The sequence below is a fragment of the Wolffia australiana genome, chromosome 1, assembly GCF_029677425.1.
Source record: "Wolffia australiana isolate 7733 chromosome 1, ASM2967742v1".
In the NCBI taxonomy this organism is placed as follows: Eukaryota; Viridiplantae; Streptophyta; class Magnoliopsida; order Alismatales; family Araceae; genus Wolffia; species Wolffia australiana.
Window position 1 is genome coordinate 9,346,620 of NC_135835.1, and position 17,049 is coordinate 9,363,668.

At 44.4% G+C, this 17,049-nt stretch overlaps 1 protein-coding gene across 2 annotated transcripts; it reads right to left on the reverse strand.

The window, feature by feature from the left end:
- Positions 1–1,709: 1,709 nt before the first annotated feature.
- On the reverse strand, positions 1,710–17,010 carry BIO1 (adenosylmethionine-8-amino-7-oxononanoate transaminase). Of its 2 annotated transcripts, none has more exons than XM_078577864.1 (14): positions 15,422–17,010; positions 15,011–15,181; positions 10,722–10,983; positions 5,346–5,429; positions 5,035–5,155; positions 4,767–4,897; positions 4,190–4,284; positions 3,879–3,994; positions 3,651–3,806; positions 3,426–3,559; positions 3,161–3,292; positions 2,598–2,732; positions 2,383–2,495; positions 1,710–2,088 (listed from the first exon to the last, which is right to left on the reverse strand). In XM_078577864.1, the coding sequence occupies exons 1-14, from the start codon at positions 16,153–16,155 to the stop codon at positions 1,911–1,913; spliced, it is 2,562 nt and encodes an 853-aa protein (XP_078433990.1). In that variant the 5' UTR covers positions 16,156–17,010; the 3' UTR covers positions 1,710–1,910. The 2 variants fall into 2 exon arrangements, with proteins under 2 accessions (XP_078433990.1, XP_078433982.1); XM_078577856.1 differs by having other exon boundaries at positions 3,870–3,994.
- Positions 17,011–17,049: the final 39 nt, after the last annotated feature.

A 17,049-nucleotide genomic window follows, 5' to 3' on the forward strand; every position in this document is an offset into this window, starting at 1 on the left:
TTTTTGGTATTCAATGAAGAAAATCACTTCATGCATTCCTTCACATATTACATAATTTTTCTACTTTTCCAAAGCTTTTCATGATTTATGTATGAAGGAAACAGTTAATATAAGCTCAATAATTTGATTATTTGTTTTATTCATGATAGTATTCGGGGATTTTTAGAAAGAAGCAAATTCATATAGGAAGCCATAACTCCGTAGTGTTTTAAAGTCAATGGAGAGGAAAAAAGGGCCTGGTCCATTAATAACTAGTTAAACGAATCTGTACATAGGGAATGTCATAGTATGGACTCAGTCTTAGTTACAGCAAAAACTAAACCTGAACTGGTGGTTCTGTCCCATCTCAGTCAAATCAATGACTGTTTCTGTCCAATCTCAGTTTAGTCAGGTTGACTAAGTGTTAAAGTCAAAGGTATTGTTTTAATGAAAGTTAAGAGCAAACATAAATATTAAAAGAGAGGTAATACATTTAAATCAAATAAAATATTGGCATTAATTCCCACTTCCAGATATGTCTAATAAAATGTATAAAGTCAATCTTGGAAGATATAAAATTCATATTGAGAGTGTGTTTGTAAGTGAAACAGAGGTGGACAGAGGGATAGGAGGGATAGATAAAGAGGTAGAGAACAGAAGAGAGTAAGAGGGAAAGGGACAAAGTTTGAGAAGGGGAGAGAGGGTGGGAGAGAGACAGAGGGAGAGGGTGAGAGAGAGAGAGAGAGAACAATGGTGTGTGTGCTTCAGAGAAAGAGACCTAGAGCCAGAGAAAAAAACCCAGGGAAGAAGAGAAGAGAGAGAGAGTGAGAGAGAGAAAGCAAGCAAGATAGGAGAGAGAAAGAAAAGACCTAGAGAGAAAGAGAGAGAGAGCACGTGAGAAAGAGCTAGAGCAAGAGAGAAGAGAAAGAGCTAGAGAGAAAGAGTGAGAGAGTGTGATAAAGATAGAGTAATAGAGAGAGAGAGAGTGATAGAGAAAGTGTAAATGGATATTAAACTCCGAATCCTATTATCCCATATGGAAGAAAACAGAAATTTTGAGGTGTATATATTAAACGAGGTCACTAGAAAATGAGATTTTTGAGGGGTGTATACAAAATGAATTAATAATACGTTTAATTCATAAATATATATATTTATTATATTATTACCTGGTTTAATATATAAACCTCAGAATTTTAGTTTTATTCCATATAGAATAACACGATTCGGAGTTTAATATTAAAACTCCGAATCTTATTATCCCATATGGAAGAAAACAAAAAATTTGAGGTGTATATATCAAACGAGGTAATTAAATACTTCAAAAGCTCTCTGCTTACCTGATGGACGACAGATTTCCTCTACACCATTGCACGTTGACAGATATAATGGAAAAAATATATTTTTACAACCATTCTATGTTGGATATCAAATCCAATATCATCATCCTTCCTGAGAGACGGAGGTCGATGACGACATCGAGACGGATAATGATATCGGAGATCGGTGCTGTAGCAACCAATATCCAATAACTGGATATCATTACAAACGGATATCGGAAATGTGATTTCCAATATCCAGTACAGCATCCGTCCCGATACTGTAATCAGATGTCCGTATCAGGACGGGCTAACAGATAGCAGCCTCCCTCTTCAGCTAGCACTTTAGGCAGATCACCCTGCTTTGATACCTTGTAGATGTTGGTGAGGAAGAGAGACAACAAAAGAGCATTTGGCAGTAACTTTTTCCAATCTGCTCAAGGGTTCAGAAACAGCTTAACCCTCAAGAGGAAATGAAAGAAGAGTACAGAAAGGGTATCAGAATTACAAGAAGGCCATAAATGGATATATATCCTAACAACATGAGACATCCGACTACATTAACATTGCAGAACAAGAGTCTGCCAAAGAGGGAAACATCTATCAGACGATTCATTGTGATGCAATGAACCGATCTAAGGCGCGATACACCTTGAGAAGCTGTGCACGGCAGACATCAGGGGAGGTACAAGGCCCGCACATAAGATAGATGACATTTCCTAGCGATCTCATGTAGACGCCGTCCTCACGCAGGATCCGGATAAGCGAGCTGGCATACAAAGATGCATAGCTGCACCAGTAGAGATTGACTCAATGAAAGGCCTAGCAGGTCATATAAAATGAATTTAAAGGATAGATGGAGAGTTGTTCAGATGAACGGACAAACAGACACAGACAGATAGATGGAAGGATGGATGGGTGGAATAACAGAGATATAGAGAGGAGAATATAAGAGAAGAAAAAGGAGAGAGGGAAAGGATGACACATATGTATACAGAGATGCGCTTGGAAGAAACTCCATGCGATATTTATGGGGGGCATGGAGAACTTTAAAATATGACTTAGATAGAGGGGAGTGAAATACCCTGCATCAGACCCTTCTGCACGAAGCTCAATGGCACAGAGGGTTCCCAGAGCAACAACTCTACGAACTGCAAAATGAGATGACACTTGTTGCACTAGCCCTTCATCCCAAAGCTACACAATCAAGATAAAAATGTGTCATTAAAGCATCTAATGGCCCATATCACTTCAAATTTCTATGAGAGAGAGAAGAGAGGGAGAGAGAGAGAGAGAGACCTCCTTGAGTCCATTGCCATCGACGCATAGATTGGGGTTGGTGGAAGTGTCCTTAAACCATCGTATGGCTTTGGTAGCCACTGAGCAGCCAACTGGGTGACCAGAGTAAGAGTGCCCATGAAGAAGTGCCTCTTCCTGCAGCACAAACAAAAAGAGAGAAGTAAAAACCATAGGCCCAAAAAAAAGGGTGAATAGGTCAAAAACAGGTCGGATTGGGCATATTAATAGTATCATCATCTAATGGGGTTTGGCACTCGTTAATGCCATCATCAATGTCATCAACCTTCTATTATACTAAAGTAATTGACAAATTTAAGGTAGTTTACGGTGACAATGACACTGACCAGATTGGTATCAACATCAGCCATCAACTTAGTAAAATTATACTAAAGTAATTGTCAACCCCCCCAACAACTGACCAAGTTGACAACCACAGTATTGACCGAAATTTTCTAAACGCATGGATGGTAGACGGTGACAACTTAGTCAATCATCCATTGTCCATCACAGTGTAATCAATGTGCTGTGTTACTGTCATCGGGACTCAAAATTTCATCAATCACCTTGGAATCCCTGTAGAAAGCCTCAAATATTTCTTCCCTGGCAAGAGTAGCAGCCAAAGGCACAACCCCTCCTGTTAAAAGCTTCGCATAGCAGGCGATGTCTGGCTGGCACCCCAGCAGCTCAGCGGCAGACTGCATTAAAAAGGAAAATTTTAAATGAGGAGAACATAAAGGCATTGCTAAATAAAGAAAGAAGCCAGCTTGGCTGGAGAGAGACGAGAGAGGATGAGAACATAGAGGAAATGAAACGTGAGCTGCTGCATACTTCTCTGCCAAGACGCCAGAAGCCAGTGAACACTTCGTCAAAAATCACGGGTATTTTCCGGGCCTGGCACTCTCTCACTAGAATCCGCTGGAAAACAGGGTCAACCATTTGCATCCCGCCAGCACCATGGATAACTGCATGAAATCATAAGTTTATAAGTTCACAACATATGAATATCATAAACTTTCAAAATAACCAAGTGTCCTAGCTCAATTGGTTGCTTTCCTGGCTCTATTATTAACGCTCCAAGAACGGTCGACAGACCACCACCAGAAATTTTAGTTAGCTGCTCCGAGATGTAAGCCAAATACCCATCAGCTAGAACTGAAGATCCACGTTGAAATGAAAACAAGTCTTTGACAGAACTGAAATCTGCACCAGCTGAAAAAATAATAACATTCATTAACGCCCAAAGTAAGTAAAAATAGGGATTCTTATAATTACTTTGCATACACATATCATTCGTTTTCTCTCTTCCACACATTAAAGTTTCAGGAATGGAAATTTTCCATCTTCCGTCGCTAATATATGCTGTAGGCGGATCCAGAAAAACACCACGCCCGGAGTACCTGAAATAGAATAGGACATCATTGTCTTGAAAATCTATTGGCGGTATAAATAACGATATTAGATTTTCTTAGGAACACATACAAGATTTGTCACTACGAAAAAAAGATAACAGTAACTCAATAGCGTTATATGGAGATGAACGAATTAAATGCTATAACATTTCGTGAAATTTAAACCATTTGCGATGAACTAACCATGGCTGTTGCAGAAAACCTGTGTATGTGGATGGAGCCTGGGCTTCCATGGCGCCCAAGGTGTCACCGTGATAGGAACCTCTCAAAGCAAGAACCTGAATTTAATGTTGCCACATTAAATACACGCAGCAGAGTTGATACGATAAAAGACAAAGGTTAGATGATTGACAGAACTAGTCTCTCTCTCTCTCAGAAAAGCTATTGAGCATCAGTGTTTGCCATCACCAATGATGATGACGAGTCATCATTCACATCATCAAAATGACAAAAAACAATGACGCAATTGTCATCACCATCTCTTGTCTGCAAGCAGGATGATGATGAAATGGTGACAATGACAACTTGTCACCTGTGTTATCGCCTCTCATCATCATTTCTGTGTTATCCTCAATCAGATAACAAAGAGACAAGGACCAAAGATCATCGTCATCGTCATTCATCTGAGGTAGGATGACAGTCAAGTTGTCATCATCAATCAAGCTGTGGACGTTGACAGGTTTTTGGTTAACAATGATGATTTGGCCATTGTCCACAAACACTAACTCAGCATGCATTATATCAAATGTCAGAATTGTACCCTGAAGTCCATATTTTTAGCTATAGTATCATGAATGCCACTGTCTGCCAAAAATTTGCGAAATCCCATCTTGAGCGCAATTTCAATGGCAGTTGACCCATTATCGGAAAAGAAAACACGTGAGGCCCAACCTGCAAAAAATGAATACACGATTAAAATCACAAAAAGCGAAGTACCCTTACATGTATAGTGTTGAATAAATGAAAATAGATAATAAGGCATATTGAGGAATCGAACTAAAACTATGAAAGCTATAGCGTTGTCCGACCTTTTCCCACACCCTCAAGCATGAGCTCAGCACAGCGCAATGCCGGTTCATGAACGTTCTCAGGGAACATGACGTGTCCGTATCGCGAGGTGGCATAACCGGTCTCTCTTGCAAGCTCAATCTGAAGGTAACTAAAGCAATGGAAGACAAAGTAAGAACACTTCGCCTTACGACAACAAAATACAGATGCAATATTTTGAAACTTGATTAACATATTTTAAGTTAAAAAATAGCGGGATTTTCTTTGGGTTACAAATACCAAAAAATAATCAACTCGAGAAAAAATTGGATGAGGATTTTGTTAGGATGACCTGTAATGTAGCATCTGGGCCCTGAGTCCACCAACTAGCACATGCATCAAATTGTGGAACGATAAAGTCGTGGACTCCAACAACCTAGACACAATGTCCAAAATACAAAACATTTAATGCAGCCTAATTTCGAAATCATATGGTCAGTAATCCATTCGAGATCATATCAGACACTTCTAAGTTAAACACTTATTCCTGTTGACACTTAAGCTCTTTTTTTGTAACTAATAGTCCCATATGAGACATTCTTAACTAGCCCATTAATGCTCCCCTATATAAACACTTGTAATCCCCTCTTATCTTTTTAATTAAGTTGGTTTTCTCTTTCTCAAACCTCTTTCTTGGTTCAACATGGTATCAGAGCCAAAACCCTAAATTTCGGACTCATCATCACTCCGACTCACCGGCTCCTGTCATCGTCGTGCGTCCTCTGCTCAATCGGCCGACCGACCGACCGGCTCTCTCTCTCTCTCTCCGCGCGCGGACCCTCTCCTTCGCGCTGACCCTCTCTTTCCTCGTGCGGAGTAGCCTCTCTGCGCACGTCCGCGGGTGATCTGCTTCATCCGGGTTCTCCTGCGCCTCGATCCGTGCTGTCCGATGTCTGAAGAACAGACCTCCGCCTCTCAGACATCTGGGATGACTCCGGTGCATTCTCCTGTGCCTCCGACAGCGGCTGCATCGACTCGTCTCACCGGTCCAGCACCATTTACTTTGCCCTAGATGCCGCCCGATGGAAATTTCACCGGCGTCAACCTCCTTCAATGGCGACAGTACGTGCAGATCACTCTAAAAGGACGACTAATGCGTCATTTAACGGAAGACAGACCACCGGTGAAGGACCCAGCATACTATGATTGGCTCGATGTTGAAGGAGTCGTTCAGCGCTGGCTACTTGACAGTATCGCCCCTAATATTAAGGGGGAGTTTCTGTCTTTGGCGAGTGCTCGAGCAGTCTAGGAAGCCGCCCTCAACAGCCACTCCAAGAGGAACAACATTGCCATTTTGTACGAATTGGTGCATCGGGCCGCTAATCTTCGTCAAGGGGATCGGACGGTATTGGAGTACAGTAACGAACTCACCTCTTTGTGGAATGAGATCGACCATTACATGCCATCGGAGGTGAATTCGGTGGAGCGGGGGTATGTGCTACAGCTTCGTGTGTTTGAATTCCTGACGGGTCTCTACCCGGAATATGAATCACTACGTGGCCAGCTTATTCATCGGGAGAAGATGCTCACCTACCAAGATGCACTCCGGAGTGTACGGATTGAGGAGTCTTGGTTTCAGCATGCACCTTCCCTCACCTCGGCGTTTGCGGCAACACCGGCTGTGGCTACTCATGCTTCATCGCCGAATTCTTCCGCCCGAGGGACTTCATCTCGCTCGGAGGAGTCTCCCAAGGGCGATCCCACACTCTTATGCAATTATTGCAAGAAGAGGGGTCACTCAAAGGAAACCTGCTTCAAGCTCCAACGGAAGCGGACTCAACAGAGTCACCTTGCTGCCGCCGCCCCTCCTGCCAGCTCACCGAGTGTGCCGAGTCCAGGACAAGTGCCTATGCAGTATACTCTGCTTCCGGCCAATGCCTCCTCATCTCCTATCTTCACTCCTGAGGAAATGGAGCGTCTTCGACGTCTTCTTGATCCTCCCGTCGTGGGCTCGTGTTCTTTAGCCCACGCAGGTACGTCCACCGCTCTTGCCTCTCCAACCTTGACTTCCAGAAATTTTCCTTCGTCATATTCCACTTGGCTTCTTGATTCTGGTGCCACCGCTCATATGACTCCTAATCCTCGAGCTTTTTCAACCTATGAACCCGTTTCTAGTCATTCCAAAGTCAAAACCGCCTCTGGAGATCTTCTCACCGTCGCGGGTGTTGGTCATGTTACTCTTTCCCCTTCTATGAAACTTTCGCGCGTTCTTCATGTCCCTCGTCTTGCTCATCATCTCCTATCTCTATCCCGACTTGTTCGTGATTTAAACCATGATCTCACCTTTTCTCCAAATTCCTGCTTTTATCGTGACAAGGTGTCGGGGGAAACGAATTCACTTGCTGAGGAGCGTGAGGGGCTCTATCTTGTTCGACCTTCTTACTCTTCTCTTGCTGTTGCTGCTGCTGTTGTTTTCCTCTCGACGTCTCATGACCAATTGTGGCTTCTTCATCGACGCCTCGGACATCCCTCTTTTGACACCCTTTATCGTCTATTTCCTAAACTTTTCCAGGGTCATGCTGTTGACTGTTTTGTTTGTGACGCATGTCGAATTGCTAAACATCATCGCACTACATATCCTTTATCTTCATCTTGTGCATCCACGCCTTTTTCTCTTGTTCATACCAATGTTTGGGGTCCGGCCCCCCTTCACAGCACTTCTGGCGCTCGATGGCTTGTTATTTTTGTTGACAACGCTACCCGTTTCACGTGGGCTTACCTTTTAAAACACAAATCCCAACTTTCCACCATCATTCCCCAGTTTTACTCCCTTATCCAAACCCAATTCTCCACCCCAATCCGTCGCTTCCGCTCCGACAATGTCAGAGACTATGTCAATTCTACGCTCACCCATTTCTTCCAACAAAATGGCATTGTTCACGAAACATCTTGTCCCTACACGCCTCAGCAGAATGGTGTTGCAGAACGGAAATTTCGCTACATCTTTGATACGACCCGGAGCCTCCTGTTCCATATGCATGTTCCCAAGTATTTCTGGGGTGAAGCCGTTCTCACCGCCATCCATCTTCTCAACCGCCTTCCCTCTCGTGCCCTCAACCATTCCCCTCCTATTGACTGTCTCCAGCGCTTCTTTCCCACCACTTCCCTCAAAACAAACCTCACTCCACGTGTCTTTGGGTGCGTCTGCTTTGTCCCCAACAATCAGCTCGGTTGGGACAAGCTTGACCCTCGCGCCATTCAGTGCATTTTCATTGGATATTCCGTTACCCAAAAGGGTTATCGGTGGTACCATCCGCCTTCCCGTCGCTTCTTTGTCACCAAAGATGCTACCTTTGATGAGTTTACTCCTTACTATCCCTCCTCCACGGTACCACCTTCTTTATCTCCTCAGCCGGACCCGCTCGAGTTCCTTATCCTCCCTCCTCTTTCCTCCTCAGTCACTTCTACAACAGTCCCGTCATCCTCCCCAGCCCCTTCACCTCCAGCCGCACCATCGTCTCCGCCCTTCCCCGCCACCGCGTCGATTCCCATTGGAGAGCCATCCGAATCTCCTCCGGATTCTCATGTAACACCCGTGGATCTTTCTCCACAACCCTCTTCTCCCCAACCACCTTCTTCTGCTCCTCATCCACTTCCTCCTCTTGTCCCTCCTCCGGGTGTTCCTACGAATCTACCACGCTGCCCTCCGGAAAAACGCTATGGCCTCACCTATATCTCTCGCCGCACCCCCTCCTCTTCTCCTCCTTTGGATGCCTCATCCTTTACCTTCCAAGACACTCCACCAGAATCTTCCTTGGCCCTTGTGCCTCCTTCCCGCTCTCCTCCTTTATATCCTTTAACTAATTACGTTTCCTCCCATCGTCTCTCCAAACCATACCATGCACTGCTTACCTCCATTGACTCCATCTCCCTTCCGAAGACGGTGGACGTTGCCTTATCCTTGCCTCATTGCGTCGGGCTATGGAGGAGGAGCTTCAAGCTCTTGCCCTAAATGATACGTGGGATCTTGTTCCTCTCCCACCGGGCAAGCACTTGGTTGATAGCCGTTGGGTCTATGCTGCAAAGCAAAACTCCGATGGCACGATTGAGAGGCATAAGGCACGCGTTGTTGCAAAAGGTTTTACGCAGAAATATGGCGTCGATTATCAGGAGACATTTGCTCCAGTGGCCAAGCTGAACACTGTCCGCATTCTCCTGACTCTTGCTGCAGACCGTGGCTGGGTACTGCAGCAATATGACGTCAAGGATGCATTTCTTCATGGCGACTTAACTGAGGAAATTTATATGGCTCTTCCTCTTGGGTATGCCTCCTTGGTCCCCTCTACTCCTTCCTCGGTTGTTTGCCGCTTGAAGAAGGCACTATATGGCTTGAAATAATCTCCTCGCGCTTGGTTTGGTCGTTTCACTACGGCCATGAAGCGTTTTGGATATCGCCAGTGGAATGGGGACCACACCCTCTTCTACCATCATTCCACGTCAGGGGGAGTCGCTATCCTTCTGGTCTACGTGGATGACATCATTATTACGGGTGATGCTACGGAGGCTATTACACAACTGGCAGCCTATCTATTGTCGGAATTTGCTATTCGCCACCTTGGCCCATTGAGGATTTCCTTGGCATTGAAGTTGCATACTCTTCTGTCGGGATTTTCATTTGTCAGCGGAAGTACACGGTGGATCTTCTTCATGAGCTTGGAAAGGAGGATTCCAGGCCCATTACTACACCTATTGACGCTAATCACCGCCTTGGCGCCGATGAGAATGAAGATCCTGCAGAGCCTGGACAGTACCGACGACTTGTGGGCAAGCTAATCTACCTCACCCACACCCGACCTGATATTGCATATTCTGCGGGGGTTCTCAGTCAGTTCATGCAGACTCCTCGCATGAGTCATCTTCGCGCTGCTCATCGACTTCTTCAGTTCTTAAAGGTCATAGTTGGTCGTGGACTTTTGTTCCGCCGCCACAGTGGTCTTCGCCTAGAGGTATATACCGATGCGGATTACGCAGGGTCCATTGTTGATCGTCGGTCTACCTCAGGATATTGCACCTTCTTGGGCGGCAATCTTATTACGTGGAGGAGTAAGAAGCAGAAGGTGGTGTCTCGATCCAGTGCCGAAGCGGAGTTTCGTGCACTTGCACATGGTCTCTGTGAGGCACTTTGGATCACAAAGATCCTACGTGAGCTACGTTGTCCGGTTTCCTCTCCCGTCCAGCTGTACTGCGACAACAAGTCGGCCATCAGCATTGCCCATGATCCAGTCCAGCATGACCGCACAAAGCACATAGAGATTGATCGACATTTCATTAAAGAGAAACTGGAGTCGGGAAAATTCTGCCTGCCGTATGTGCCTTCAGCAGATCAGATCGCAGACATCTTCACCAAAGGGCTCCATGCCCCTAGGTTTGAGGAGCTTTGTGGCAAGCTGGGTGTGGAAAACATCCACGCCCCAGCTTGAGGGGGAGTGTTGACACTTAAGCTCTTTTTTTTGTAACTAATAGTCCCATATGGGACATTCTTAACTAGCCCATTAGGGCTCCCCTATATAAACACTTGTAATCCCCTATTATCTTTTTAATTAAGTTGGTTTTCTCTTTCTCAAACCTCTTTCTTGGTTCAACAATTCCAATGATAAAATAAGGATACAAATCTGGCATTTCATCCAAAGATGATCATATGTGGCGAATTTTTTGAATTTTAATGTACCTTATGTACAGAGAAATGCTCGCCCAAACGAGAGTCAATCACAGTAACGGTCTCTGACGAGACAAGTTTGTGTTGCGTGAATGGCCACCACAAGATCTCGCCAGCCTTTGATGCCATATGACGTAATCTGTCCACTCTTTTCATGTAAGCTGCATACATCAAATTCTGAAGGCAGATAAATACATTTCTGCTCTCAAAAAACCACCGCATCAGGTCATCAGATGGATCGCAGGGAATGTGCGGCATCACTAGCACAGGAATCCTGAGCAACAGAGAAACAGAAACATTCAAAAACCATTTAGCATAGTATAAATCACACTTTATAAAACAAGTAACAGAGAACATATCACGGATAAGATCTTAAACCTCAACCCCAGGTTAAAATGCATAGATATTGTCAAATCTACAGGTGCAGAACATACCAGCCGCCAGCCTCCACGTTAAGGGTTTGGAAAAGGAACAATTTATCATCTAACTAAGAGACTAGGATTTAAATACCCTGAAGGATACAAGACCAGACTTGGGCCCTGGAGCAGGCCTTGGGCCGACCAGTTTAACAGAATTCACACGAGCATAGAATATGTCGTTTAAACAGTGAGTAAAACAGAAAATAAACATGAACAAGATCCTAGGTTTGGTGTGGATGGTGTCCATGCCAAGCTTGCCAAAGATCTTGAGGAATGCCAAGGGATGACGGCCCTTGGTTAATATGCCTACAACCTGCTTAGAAGATCCCACAAAAAGCAGCTGGATAACCATGGTTTCAATCTTTTCTTTTATGAAATGATGATCGATCTCAACATGCTGTGTGATCATGCTGAATATCTGGGGCTCTGAAAAATAGCAAAGGCTCACCAACATATATCTTGAGCTAGCGATCTGAACTCCACTTCAGCAGTAGACTGGCAACTACATGGTGTTTCTTACTTCCACAGCTCACAAAGCTTCCGCACACAAGCGCACAATATGCCAATGTTGATCTTCTGTCTACCACCAAACCTGGATAATCAGCATCAGTGTAAACTAAGAATCTTCTATTGTTCCCTTTCTTGAAGGATACACCTAAGCCACGTGTACCTTTTAGATATGTTAAAACACAATGAGCGGTCTGTACTTCATAAGGTTTGTGCATATGCTGGCTAAGCAGACTCACGGCAAATGCAATATCAGGCAGAGTATAGTTCAGATAAATTAGCCTCTCGATCAGCTGTTGATATAAATCCCAGTTTACTGGTGGGCTATCCTCTCCAATCCCTAGCTTTGTGTTTGGATGGACTGGGTGCTCACTGGTTTACACACGCCAGATGACCAGTTTCCCTTAGAAAATCTAAGATGTAATTGTGCTGTGACATAAATGCGCCGTCTCTGGAATAGGTGACCTCCATGCCTAAGAAATATCTAGATCTCCCAAGGACTTAATATCAAACTCTGCTGCAAGTAATTCTTGGCTTCAACTGGATAATTCCCAGAAATTTAAATATCATCCACGTAGACGATCAGGGCAGTTACTCCGGACACTTGAAATTTCAAAATATGGTGTGGTCTCCATTGCTTGGATGATACCCCAGTTTCCTCATAGTTTCGGCAAATCTTCCTAACCACATCTGTGGATACCAATTTAGACCATAAAGGGACTTCTTTAATTTGAAAAACATACCCACCTTATAGGCATGTTTCTATTTCGGGGGTATGGGCATGTAAACTTCTTCCAGTTCACCTTGGACAAATGCATACTTTAAATCACATTGTAGAATGTTCCAGCCCATGTAAAAAACTAAGGCTAGAAGGATCCAGCTTGCCCACTAGAGCAAATGTTCCAAAACAATCAACCCTATAGGACTGTATAAAATCGTAAGCTACCAGTCAAACCTTATAGCACTCCAACTCTCCATCCGCTCAATACTTGGGTGTATGAACCCATTTATATTTAACTCCTTTCTTGCCAGGAGTTGGTGGTACTAACTCCCAAGTGCTATTTTTCTTCAATGCTGCGATTTTCTCATACAAAGCTTAACTCCACCCCTTGCTACACAGAGCTTGCTCAACTGTTCCAAGGACGTCAACAAAGTCAACTTTGGAGAGAAACATCTGATTAGCACAATCAAAGATAGATAACTGTTAATGGGATAAAGTGGTCTCTGAGTACAGCTCCGGGTCCCCTTCTTATCATAACATACTTCTTATCCAGCTCCAGGCCACTGAAGACCTTACTCGGTCTGTTGCTTTGCCTCATCATAATCCACTGGTAGATAGTCGGGCCATGTTTCTGGACTCGGCTAATCAGGTATACAGATGTCATCAGATTCAGCCTGGGAGTTTTGCTGCTTATCACTCACTATTTCTGGTATCTGTAAAGGAAATGGCAGACTCAATGGATCAACTGGTAGCTGGCTGATGCATCGGTTGGCTGCTGGGAGTTCTCACCTCCATAGAAGGATGCACATTCATCAAATGTTACACTGACAGAGACAAAAAAACATCTAGTGAAGGGGTGGTAGACCTGTAGCCCTTCTGATTAGATGAACAAATAGCCAACAAATATGAATTTAAATAAATGGGTGTCGAGTTTCGCCACTGTAGGAAAGGGATCGTGCACATAGGCTACACGCCCAAAGAACTGAGGGAGAAGATAGATTTTCAACTTTACCTGAGGGAACTAGGTAATTTTTCTCCCCAGAGCTGACACACGCCAGGTTCCTTTATGAGATGCAGTTAATCAAATGCATGCTGGGCATAATGGCCTCTCAAGAAGAATTTGGGACATCTCAGATAAGTAACAGTGTCATAGCAGAAGACACAACATACCCGATCCGTCTCTCGGCTAGCCCATTTTGTTGAGGAGTGCTCATGCATGATTCATGAATGACACCCCTATGCTCAAAATAATCAGACACTTATTTATTTAAGTAGTCTTTGGCATTGTCAGATCTGAACCTTCTATGATAACCCCAAAGTAAGTCTGAATCATCTCACAGAAATTTTTGAGGACTTGGCTGACTTCTGACTTTGCCTTTAAAAAGTAAATCCATGTGTAATGTGTACACTCATTAATAAAAAAGATAAACCAGTGTGCCCTTGTATGACGAAAGACAGGAAGGTCCTCAGAATGGAATGGAATTGGAGTAGGTTAACACACATGACTAAAATAAACCTTTTTGTGTTTGGCCAGTGGACATGCCACACACGCCAGAGTTTTAACAAGAAAACCAACAAACAAAGCAGTAAATAGTTTTTTTAAAAGAATAACTGTCATACAAACCAACCTGGATTTTTTGTGAATAAAGTTGCTATACATTTTAGGGGCTAGGGTGCCAAGAATCCAGGTTTGGATGAAGGCTTCTTCTATGGCCCATGATTATCTTCTGCCACTGGGTCATTCACCAGATGTTAAATCGAACACCTAGCCTTCAGTTCAGCATAACAAACTTCTTCTACTGGTAGAAATTCATGCCAGAAAATTTGACTTTCATAGGTACCTGAAGCAATGGATGTAGAATCTTCATAGAGACAGGATTGTCTCCATACTGCTGTCCATTTTAAGTTACTCTAATGTTGAATACAATATATTGTACCATCGTGGGAAGTTGACAAAAAGGTTTGAGCACTATTCTCGGTAGTATCTCATTTCGATTTCTCCTTCCCAGTGGTGGAAGCTGTCGATGATCAGCAGTAGAAGACAGTCACAATTTGAACCAGAGGCATTCTCGCAATGACCCTGATACCACATCAGTTTTGCTGGGGCAGAACAGACCAGCAACTAGTCTCCTCTTTTGGGGTTTGGAAAAAAGTACAACATACCATCTTTCTAGGAGAGTAGGGTGTAAATACCCAACAGGATACAAGAGAGGGCTGAGCCCAGGAATAGGCTGATACGATCTGATTTATAGATCGTACTCTTCAATATAGAAATCAAAGAATTCCCTTCAAGAATAGTATTCTCCACAATTCCAATCCAAATAGAGAGAGAGAGAGAGAGAAATCTCAACACGGTGAAAAATAAATGCAGGGAATAATGGGAATGGGTGTAGACTCGTTGAGGCGGATTTGCCAATCCTTCCTCCCTCTTTCTGGTCGCAGATCCTTCACGCCTGCGAGTCGACTTACCTTATTTGCTTGTTTAAGTGCGACAGACATGGGCCCATGACCACTGTAGGTGATTTAATTCACACTTGCATGAATAAAACAGCTAAAAGTGACCAAAACAGAAAATAAACCTGAGGGATAAGTACCTATGCTTAACGGACATCGTCAGCAAAATAAAGCAAAAGGATTAAACAAGGGCGACTTACTTGTGCCTCAGGTAGGATAATAGAGCGTTGTCATTCGACAGCCCATGATCCTCCAATATTATAGCAACTATATCATATCCTCTAAGTTTTAAGGTTTCATACGACGACACGGTGCATGATATTCCTCCTAAACGACCATCTCCGACAAGAATGCCTGGAAGTCTGAAGGGCCTGCAAGTCAGCACGAACGATCATCTTATCTCATTGGTAGACATCCGACAGAATTAGATTTAAATACAAAAAATAACATGGACAAAGTTAAACATGAAAAATAACATGGACAAAGTTGAATATTCGAGATAAGCATGAAAACGACTGACTGCAGATGGGTCATAGTGATCAACCATGAAATCCAACCAAGCTAGAGCACAGAAAATATTTTGATCTATACGTCAAAAAATCTGCAGTTACCTGTATAAGTCGCACTGTAGAACTCCAGAAGGGCCTGGACTGGCCACACCACCAGCAGTCTCAATAACACACCAAGTACGATCTATAGTTTTGGAAAAAGCAGATGCAATCAACTCTTTCAGAGATTGCAGCAGAACCGAGTCCTGGACGGCGCCCATCTCTTTTTCCACAGCAAGGTGAGGAGAGATCGGCTCCTTCCAAGCGTACATGGTCTTGCAGAGCAATTTCGAATCATCCCCATCATAATCCAAGCCACCAACTCTTCTCTCCTCGTAAAACCACAAATCTCGAAGACCGTCACTCGCTCCCTCCAAAACCTCCACACCTGGCATCTCCTCAGAAGCCGGGACCGAGACCTTCAGAACATGGTTCGATGCCTGCAAACCAATGTGAGAAGAATTCCAATTGCGGAAAAGCTCCGACACCTTACGGTGCACAAAACGGGAGTCCGAATCCCTGGGAAAACCAGTCTGCACCGGTTTCAAGTACAAAAACTGAGACGGAATAGGCTTCGCGGAAGATTGAGAATCGCATAACACAGACGCGGCGAGGCCAGCGGAGACCAGAGTCTTCCCTACGCCGGTGTTGGCGCCCCATATCATAAAAGCAGGATGAGAAAGATCAACCTCAGCGCCATCGGAAGAAGTTGCAGAGGATTTGGAAATGCCGCGTCGTGAAAGTAATCTCGAGATCGAATAACCATGGCGCCTGCATAGATTGTAGCTGATTGCCATGGTTCAAGAACGGATCAACGATCCAAGAACAGGATGAGATTTCCCGCCGCTGGGATAGTTCAAATTTCCTCCGGCGATTGTTCCCCCGGGATAGCGGCGCCGCCGTAGCTCCGCCTTCGTCAACCCCAGCAACGATGAGAGCTTGCGGTGAAGAAATCCATATATACATAAGGTTCAGCCTTCTCGGGGAAGGCGGACGGTTCGAAGAGAAAATTCACTCCGAACCTAGTCCGAGTTTGGATCGAATTTTGGGCGGGAATTAGAACCGCCCATCGCCCGCATTCGCCCCGCCACGGCCCTGTCAAGTCTAAATAGTTCCGGATCGTCCCAGACGTAGACGATGGACCGGACGGGACGGGACGAATTTCGTCCCACCCAACGTCCGGATTCAGTGCAGGGATGAAGGACGGGACGACTTTTCGTCCGACAGTTAGAAAACCGAGGAGTCTAGTCCTGGGACGAATTTTCGTTCCATCCTTCGGACAAAAAACCCATTTTATATTTTTAATATATTAATATAGATTTTTCTAAGTTTTTTAGGGAATTACGGAGGAGAGAAAATGTGAGGGGCCATATGTACAATTATTTCTGAGCGGCATCCTTTTGCACACGCGTGAAAAAACAGGGACTTTAATGCAAATTGTCATTGCGAGGCCACGTGGCTACATCTCAACTGTCAGATGTGAGTCCGGCTGTTCTCCGTCCAGATTCATCCGTCCAACGTCCGAGACCTCCGGACGGGCAGTTTTTTCGTCCCATGGGACGAAAACCGTCCCGTCCGCTGGTCCCAGGGACGAATTTTCGTCCCCAAATTCGTCCGTATCTTTGGACCGGACAATTTTTCGTCCCTGGACGAAAAAATCGTCCCGTCTGCTTCCCTGCACTATACAAATC